This window comes from Phaenicophaeus curvirostris, chromosome 4 (genome assembly GCF_032191515.1).
Source record: "Phaenicophaeus curvirostris isolate KB17595 chromosome 4, BPBGC_Pcur_1.0, whole genome shotgun sequence".
In the NCBI taxonomy this organism is placed as follows: Eukaryota; Metazoa; Chordata; class Aves; order Cuculiformes; family Cuculidae; genus Phaenicophaeus; species Phaenicophaeus curvirostris.
This window is the reverse complement of record NC_091395.1, coordinates 5,968,602-5,978,113: the sequence shown is the minus strand read 5'-3', so window position 1 is coordinate 5,978,113 and position 9,512 is coordinate 5,968,602. Positions and strand designations below refer to the sequence as shown.

The 9,512-nt window shown below is 47.3% G+C and overlaps 1 protein-coding gene across 1 annotated transcript; it reads left to right on the top strand.

The window, feature by feature from the left end:
- The first annotated feature begins 56 nt into the window (after nucleotides 1-56).
- CCNA2 (cyclin A2) lies at nucleotides 57-7,797 on the top strand. The gene is made up of 8 exons (XM_069855200.1): nucleotides 57-220; nucleotides 329-893; nucleotides 2,151-2,290; nucleotides 2,633-2,856; nucleotides 3,701-3,905; nucleotides 4,681-4,794; nucleotides 5,307-5,440; nucleotides 6,336-7,797. The coding sequence occupies exons 1-8, from the start codon at nucleotides 101-103 to the stop codon at nucleotides 6,385-6,387; spliced, it is 1,554 nt and encodes a 517-aa protein (XP_069711301.1). The 5' UTR covers nucleotides 57-100; the 3' UTR covers nucleotides 6,388-7,797.
- The last annotated feature ends 1,715 nt before the right edge of the window (nucleotides 7,798-9,512 follow it).

The window sequence follows — 9,512 nt, the reverse complement described above, 5'->3', positions numbered from 1 at the left end:
CTCCTCCTCCTCTCCCTCTCCTTCCTCTTCACCCCCCCCCCCCGTTCTCTTCTCCTCCTCCCTCTTCTTCTTCCCCCCCTTCTTCTTCTTCTTCCCCGCCATGCTGGCGGAGCAGGAGAACCAGGAGAACATCCCCCCCGGCGGCAAAGCGGCGCTGCCCGCGGCCGGGCCTCGCGTGGCGCTGGGGGCGCTGAGGCAGCGGCCCGCGGCCCCGCTGCAGGTGAGGGGGGCGCCGGGAGCGGGAACGGGACCGGGAATAGGCACGGGAGCGGGGGTGCGGGGCGCTGTCAGCGCCGGGGCCGCGGCTGACGAGCTGCTCTCCCCGCAGGCGGCGCGGGGCGGCGGGCAGCGGCCCGGCCCCCTCTGTGGGGAGCAGCCGGACGGCGGGAAGCGGCCCTTAGCCATCCGTGTGGACCAGCCGGAGGGGAGGAAGCAGCCATTAGCCGTCCGTGTGGATCAGCCCGACGCGGGGAAGCAGCCCTTCAGCATCCATGTGGACCAGCCCGACGGGGGGAGGCAGCCCTTTAGCATCCATGTGGACCAGCCTGATGGTGGCAAGCGGCCCTTCAGCATCCATGTGGACCAGCCTGACGGTGGGAAGCACTCCTTTGCCATCCATGTGGGTGAGCGGGATGGCGGGAAGCAGCCCTGCAGCATCCATGTGGATAAGCCGAAGCAGCAGCAGCCCTTCAGCATCCATGTGGACGAGCCAGAGGGTGGGAAACAGTCCTTCAGCATCCATGTGGATGAGCCCGAGCAGCGGCGGCGGAGGCCCCGGCGGGACAGCCCGGTGGCACAGAAGGATGAGGAGCTGGGGCTGCGCGCTGCCGTCTGTGCCCTCGGAGAGCGGCGGCCCTTGGCCACCCTGAGCACCACCGTGGATATGAGCTTCGGTAGGTGATACCCCCACCCTACAGCCCCTCCTGGCAGCCCCTGAGCACCACCCGGCCCGAGGCTGAGCTGGCGGCCTGCACCGGGATAGTAGAGCTGCCCCGTGTGCTCCCCAGCACTGCTTTGGAGCAGCAGGGAGCACGAGTGTTACCCAAGGAATGACTTCTAGAGCAGACTGCAGGAGGACAATAGGTCCTGCGATGGAGATGGCTCAGAAGGTGCCTTTTCAGTTGTTGAAACCAAATGTTTTTTCCTTTGAGCCTGCTGTTAGGGTACAATAGCTATCAATCCAGCTGAGTTATCCATTATGTGAGCTCCTGTGCTCCTATCCCTGCCCTTTGGAGGTGGTTTTGTGCTTTTAATCTTGATATTAGCGTCTCATGTGGGAAACTAGGTTACAGACAAGAGCAGCCCTTAAAGCTACCACCGTAGGGCTAGAAGGAGGCTCTACTTGTCCCAGAAAGCCAGCAATATCTTAGGCTGCATCGGAGGTGTGACAAACAGGTTGAGGGAGGCGATTCTATCCCCTATTCCACTCTCATGAGACCTCACCTGGACCCCTGTGTGCAATTCTGGAGTCCTCAGCACAGAAAGGATCCGGACCTGTCGGAGCGAGTCTAGAGGAGGCCACAAAGATGATCTGAGGTCTGGAGCACCTCCCATATGAGGACAGGCTGAGAGAGCTGGGGTGGTTCAGCCTGGAAAAGAGAAGGCTCTGGAGAGAATTCAGAGCAGCCTTCCAGTACTGCAAGGGGGCTACAGGAAAGCTGGGAGGGGCTCTTGATCAGAGAGTGCAGGGAGAGGAGGAGAGGGGATGGTTTAAAGTTGAAAGAGGGGAAATTTGGATTAGATATTAGGAAGAAATATTTTCCTGTGAAGGTGTTGAGGCCCTGGCCCAGGCTGCCCAGGGAAACTCTGGCTGCCCAGCCCTGTTCTAAGCCACAACAGCCAATCTTATAGGATTCACATCTGTGTAACAAGGTAACACAGGATGCACTGAGCACTACACAACTGCAAAAGAGTTTTCAATCCCTTTAGTCTGAGGGAGAAGAAGAGAAAGGGGATCAAGGAGCTTTCCTGTTGCAGTAACACCTTGGCTTCCCTAGATTCTCCTCAGCTCCCAGTCTGAGCCATAGTCTGTCTTCCCTGGCTGCCTAGGAAGCAAGAGGCCCAGCAGTGCAGGAGAGCCACTGTCATGCTAAGGAGCAGGGCAGCTCCCTGTGCTGCCCGTTTTAATGTGGCTATTGTCTTCTGCTTAGATTCTCCAAGTATTATGGATATTTCAATAACCCCTGAAGAAGAAGAAGAAGAAGAGGAGGAGGAGGAGGAGAAAAAACCAAATGTTAACAATGTGCCCGACTACATCAATGATATCCATACATACCTTAGGGAAATGGAGGTGAGTGGCTGCCTCTTCTCTTATTTGCATACAGCGTATTGGGGAGAAATTCGGGGTTGAGAAATGCACCTAAACATTAGTTACTACTACAGTGAGTTAATGAAAGCTTTCTGTGAATAGAGGAATAAGATGCTGTGACCACTGCTGTGAAAAACAGTCTGGTTTCTTGTGATAAAGCCAACTATGCCATGTACTGAATGCGATATTATGGAAATATAAATTCCTTATCCTAGACTTCCCATTGTTTGTTCTGATTTAAATTGTGGTAAATGGGGTTTAAATAGCTGCATCCATACTAACACGTAGTCCAAACTCAGTCTTATCTGTTGTCTAAATCTACAGGTGAAATGCAAGCCTAAAGCAGGTTACATGAAGAAGCAACCTGATATCACAAACAACATGCGAGCTATTCTTGTGGACTGGCTGGTGGAAGTTGGAGAAGAGTACAAATTACAGAATGAAACCCTGCACTTAGCTGTAAATTACATTGATAGGTTTCTTTCTTCAATGTCTGTTTTGAGAGGAAAACTCCAGCTTGTGGGTACTGCAGCTATGCTGCTTGCATCGTAAGTGAAACTGCTGAATTTAAAATTCTACCTGCTGGTCTTGTACAAGTGGAAATCTTGTGGCTGTCGTGTTTCTGTTCCCTATAGCCAGACTGGCTTGGGAGGACTCTGCACTAGAAGAAAAATTGGGAGTTATCCACCCAAAAGCTTGGCAGTTTATGTGAAACTCTGCAAGCGAGGTTCTAGGCTACCTTTGCAGATGGACCTGATGTGAGGATTCATTGCCTGCAGGAAAGCTGGGGAGGGCCCTATCAGGGACTGCAGGGATAGGATGAGGGGAAACGGTTTTAAGCTGGAAGAGGGGAGATTTAGATTAGATATTGGGAAGACATTTTTTTCCTGTGAGGGCAGTGAGGTACTCGAAGAAGTTTCCCAGAGAAGTTGTGGATATCCTATTTGAGCAACTTGATCCAGTGGGAGGCGTCCGGGGGGCTTGGAACTAGATCATCTTTAAGGTCCTTTCCAACCCAAGTCATTCCATGGTTCTTGAATTCTATGACTCTTTCAGCTGCAGAAGGCTTCTAAATAATGTTTGAGGGAGTATGCACAAGGCATGTGAAAGAGAAGTTTTGCTTGCACCAGTTACTACTTTAGTGGATTCTTCTGGAATTTCAGTAACTGAGTCCCAGATTGCTTAGTGCTAAAATATCAGGCTGTTGTAGCTCTGTAATTTCAAATTCTGCCAATTCAAGAGCTACTGCACTAAGTGCAGTGAACTTGTTCATTAGTGCCCATCTACTTCCCAAGTCAGAATTTAACTTTGCTTGCTGGCTTTCGTTAAATGTTGCTGGTTGTCTGGTTTTGCAATGCACAATTATTTGCTCATGACTATTTCCCCTGGCAGGAAGTTTGAAGAAATCTACCCTCCCGAAGTAGCGGAGTTTGTGTACATCACAGATGACACCTATACCAAGAAGCAAGTTCTAAGGATGGAGCACTTAATTTTGAAGGTTTTGTCATTTGACTTGGCAGCTCCAACAATCAACCAGTTCCTCACTCAGTATTTCCTACATGAGCAGACAAACACTAAAGTGGAGAGCCTGTCAATGGTAAGGAAAAATTATCAGCTCAGCCTGTGTGACTAGAGAGCTGTTACTATTAGTGCACTGCACAAGCTGTGTTTCTGAGTCTTAGGAGAAAAAGAAATGCTCAACGATTCTTCAGTCCGGGCTTCCCTGTCTTCTCCTGGTTTTAAATGTGGAGTTTCTGTAGGACAGTTCTGGAGACTTGTCCAGAAGCGCTGCCACATCAGTGGGAGTGCACCTTCCTCTTGCCCCTTACTGTTTGAGCTACTCCATTCCTATCACACAGATTGAGGAACTCTAATTTGGAGGTTCTTTTACTGCTCAGTGTTTCCTACTTCCTTATCTAAAACTGCCACATGTATCCACCCACTTTGGCTAAGAAGTTTTGTTTTGGGTTTCCCCTTAATAAGCAGCGAGCTGTAAATCCAGACGCTGGCTTCTAAAGCAGAGCATGGATAACGCTTCAGTGGAACTTATCTTAAATCCTAATTCCCTCCAATTGTGGGAGCTCAGTAATTGAAGCTTTTGTCTTATTTGCAAAGGTCAGACCCAACTATATTTTTCCTCTAGATCTTATATGCCTTTAAATATAAAATGTGGTGTTGGAAAAGCATGCGTTGGGAACACTGTTAAGACAGCAGCTTATGGTAGATCCTAAAAGAGTAAGTGGAAACTAGTAAAACCCATTCCTCCAGCTGGCAGAACTGAAAGCTTCAATTTGGGTTCTGGTGCAACTGTTAAATGCTCTTGTACTTCCATTTGGAAGCAGATGATTCCCTTTCTCTCGTTTCCCTTGCAGTACCTCGGGGAGCTGAGTTTAATTGACGCTGATCCGTACCTGAAATACTTGCCATCAGTTATTGCTGCTGCAGCATTTCATCTAGCCGGCTACACAATCACTGGACAAACCTGGGTACGTAGCACTGAAATGTGAGCCCTCACGTGCCTGCTGGTGTGTTCAGTGTATTCCTACGCAGTTCTGAATGCCAGAGCCTGGGCTGCAGGAATTGCAGCCGCTCTGCACTCCTCAACTGTTAATCAGGGATTGCTCCTTATATTATTTGAAAAATGCGGGGACAACACTCCCTCTGCTCTTTCCTTGGAAGGCAGAGGTATCTACTGATGCGCTCAGTTCCAGTGATCCTCCTCAAAGCTGTACACCGCTTCTCCTGATACGGGAGAGGGTGGTAAGAACGCCAAGCACTGGAGGGAAAGAATTCTTGTTTAGAATACGATAGCTTTCAGAATTTCTGTAAATCTACAAAAACTGCTAAAATCTCAGTAGCACTAAACTACTTTCTGTTTGAGGAAACAAGACTGCGAACTACTAATTAAGACAAATTTCAACAGGAAACTAAAAACTGCACCAGTGGTAGTCAGTGAAAGTTAACAGAAACATTCGCATGTCCCTCTTCCTTTCCTTAGCCTGAATCCCTGTGCAAAGTAACGGGCTACACCCTTGAAGACATCAAGCCTTGCCTCATGGACCTACACCAGACCTACCTCAAAGCAGCGCAGCACACACAACAGTCCATAAGGGAAAAGTACAAGAGCACAAAGTGAGTACCTGTGTTACACCAGAGTTGTCCCAGCACACAGCTGCTTAATGGGGTGAGGGGTATCGTGAGTCTCCAGTCTCAGCCAACAAATCTCTAAGTGAGCTGGCGATAAGATTCTCCAGATTTTTATGCACAATGCTTAATTGAGCAATACTTGGGGTTCACCCCCAGGCCTGCTATTGCTGACCGAGCTGTCAGGGGGAAACGGGAGGGGTTTTCTTGATGTTCTTCCAGCTGGTAGGCAGGAGATGGTACCTAATGCTCCTAAAAATCTGTGTGGGTGTGGCAGTTGGCAAGGTCCAAAATGTTTCCTGATGGTTGTGCCTTGAAGTGTCCTTTGCAGCGATAAGTCTGCTGTTCATTAGAGCAGTGAGCACCTGAGCAGGTTTGGGCCCCTCGCTACAAGAAGGAAACTGAGCTGCTGGAGTGTATCCAGAGAAGGGCAACCAAGCTGGTGAAGGGGCTGGAGCACGAGTGTTATGAGGAGCTGCTGAGGGAACTGGGATTAGTGTTTAGTCTGGAAAAGAGGCTGAGGGGAGCCTTTATCGCTCCCTACAACTACCTGAGAAGAGGCTGTAGCAGGTGCTGGACTCTTCTCACAAGTAACAGGTATAAGACAAGAGGAGATGGCCACAAGTTGCACCAGGGGAGGCTTAGATTGGATATTGGGAAAAATTCTTTACTGAAAGAGTGATGAAGCACTGGCCAAGGCTGCCCAGGGAAGCAGTGGAGTCACCATCCCTGGAGGGGTTCAAAAACCATGTAGACATGGCACTTGAGGACACAGTTAGCAGGCATGGTGGTGTTGGGCTGACAGCTGGTCTGAATGGTGTTGGAGTTCTTTTCCAACCTTAAAGATTCTATGACATCCTGCATCTTTTTTTCCCCTCTCTAGGTATCACGGAGTATCGCTTATTGACCCGCCAGAAACACTAAACTTATCATAGTAATGCAAAGACTGATCTTTTTAAGAGATGTATATTACAAGAAAATGATGTACAGTTTTAAACTTGGCTCAAAATTCTAGATGTGATCACTCAGAATAGTAGCACAGGTTTTGAGGATCTCAATTATGAAGTTAGTTCTATGTGGTTTTAATGCAAGTCTTTTGTACATGCGATCTTGTTGAAATATTTAGCTGGGGTTTTATACAAATGTTCTCTTTGAGCACGGAATTAACCACGCAGACCAAGTGAAGTCTGAGACTGCTTATCTAATTATAGAGCAAACATTAACATTAGCAGTGCGTTATTGTGGTGGAGCTTTTTCACTTTCCAAGGAACGAAGGACTTGGACTCCACAGCAGTATTTGTAGCATTTTTGTGCTGTCTAGCTTAAAAGACTTAGCATAGAGCCAAAATGTGGCTTAAGGGCTGTAATACTGGAAGAAACTATATAGCTGTGGGGGGAATAACTTGCTGGAATCGATTCTTGTGAGGCTCTCTAGGATGCACCCGTCACTGGAAACCTTGGTTGCTGTGGTCTCTGCTGGGTTAAAGGCGGAACGCTCTGCTGCAGATTCTGCACGGCTAAAACTAGTACATAGACCTGTCCATACTTCTCTCTTCCAGTATGTGAAAATGGTCTTGCTGCAGGTATTTTTCTAGTCCAATTTAAACCCCCGGGAGTTCCCACTGATGTGTTGCTGTCCCAAATACTCATCAAGATCTACTAAAACCTGCAGTCCTCAGTCTGCCCTACCGCAGTACCTCTGTAGGGGTGGTGGAGGGATAAAACTGCTGCGCTCTCGAGAGATCATTTCTTCTGGCATGCATGGGCAGAGTGGTGTGAATTCTGTACATCCCTCTTGCCTGGAAAAAATTCCTCTGTGGCAGCAAAAATGTAGACCAATCGTCTTATTTTTTTCTTGGCTCTAGAACTGTTATGGGTGAACTAACACATAACTGGCATTAGATCAAGTGGACATTTACTTTCAGCCTGTGCAAATGGAGCGTTGCTGCCCTGTACCTGCTGTTCTTTGCATGTAAAGCAGTGAGTGCATGGAAGTGGGGTTAATTAAGCCATTTCCAGGTTGGCTAATAAACAATTTTTACATCTGATATTAGTGGTCTTGCCAATGCCTTAAAACAACTGAGGGGTAGCACTGCCATCTTCAACTGGCATTCATTTCTAAAGCTAAAAAGGCAAGGGCTGCCTTGTGACAGCTGTGCCACTTCAACCTCCAGCTGATTCAACCCTGTCTGCTTGGTTATCTGGACACCCAGCAGGCAGCAGCATAAATCTGTCATGCGTGTCTAAACAGCTCTTAGAGTGTGGGCTGTTTAAAATAAATCTTAAATCATCAGCCCTTTGCCAAGCTGACAAGCACAGGTTAGGGTGAAACAACTCAGATCTTGACTCAGTAACTGAAAACCACCTCTTCTGCCCCCAGCCCTGCTCTGTGGTCTGAGCCCTCCATGAACTAACTTGGTTGCCAAACTGTGGAGGCCGCCTTTGGGGGGCGGACCTCTGATCATTTTAGTATGCACTTTTATACGTGTTCTGATGTTTAATGAAGAACAATATTTCATTATCTAGTGTGCTCTCCAATAGCCTTTATTTAGCTTGATTTCAGTGGGCTGCCACTCAAACAGCTACAAGGAGTAGGGGAAAACCATTGTAGTCTATCATGTCTGGTGCTTGCTATTGGGCACACCTCAACCTCGCAGGAGAGGGAGTTTGCATAGACAGGGATGTCTGCCATGTCATTGTCTGACCTTGGAATGGCAACTCCAAATGCTAACCAGCAATTAATCTTTGAAGACAACAAAGCACGGAGCTCTTCCTGAGACACTGGGTGCTGCCTTCCCCTTTTGTTGTGACATTCGCTGGAAACTTCCCAAGAACACTGAGAAATTCAAACCTTGCAAGAGAACTAATTTAAAGGAAGCTTGGGAATTCTTTTCCCCAGGAAAAAAGCAAGTAGGTGTACTTAAGTGAAAGGACTACAGTAGCTTTTAGTATTAATTTACTGCTTAAGGGAATATCTCCTTGCTCTACTTTCAAGGAAGTTGTTCTGCTACTATTCCCATAGCAGAGAGAAAAATTCTCCTTTGCTCCCCAAGTTTAACTTTCAAGCTGAACGTACAAATGTGAATTCCTCTAAAGCCTAAACAAATGGCTTCCATCATGGCCCAAGTGCGATTATGTTCCTCCTTTGCCATTGGCAGCTCTTGCTGCTGCTGCAAGAAGTTATTTTCCCATCTCATTTTCCATCTTCTCTTTTTCCAGTGAGAAAATGAGTTATGAGCTTTGAAAAAATATCAGAGGTTGTACTGTATAGCTGTTCCCCTTACCCAGTTTAACTCCTAGTCCTTTCAAAATAAAGACTAAGGAATGCAGGGCATGAGATGTTATATGTGAAGACAAGAGAAACAGCAGTGCCAAAACCGCTGTTCTTATTCTTGAAGTTTATGGTCTTGTGGTACTGTGGAAGTAAGAAACCAACTCTTCACTCATTCTTGTACTCCTGGAAGTAACTTTGCATGGGAAGAACTAAGCGAACACACTGGTTTAGCTCCTAGAGGAGTGGGGCTTTCTGAGTTTGTCCCGTTCTGAAAGAGCACAACTTGTTTAAAGCTCTGCTTGGCTGGCATTTTGTTTCAAATTTAAAACCTGATGTGGGAAATGTAGTAACCGCAACAGTAACTTCTGTTCACATTCCATAAACTACTAAGGTCATCTGTAAAATAGTCCTGCTTTGCTCTTGTAAATACGTACGTGTTTCCAGTTTGAGTTGGTTTTTGTACAAAGGGGCTAGGTCAGATACTTCGGACACCTCCTTGTCTCTTTGTTTTGCCTGATTCTAAACTTGGAGCATACTTCTTTGGACATAGTTCAAGAAGCATTCCTGTTTGTTGCATGTAATATTTAATTAAACTTTTTAAGAACCTCCATTGCTGAAGTGTGAGCTGCTTGTGTATGACATTTGTTGAAGCTTTGTGCTGCTTTGCCAAGGACACGCATTGCTGTTGATTTTTAAAGATGTGGAACGATACACGCAAGGAGGTCTTGGTCACAGCCCCCCATTTCCCCTGGGTACAACATGGTAAGGAATGAAACACTTGCAAGG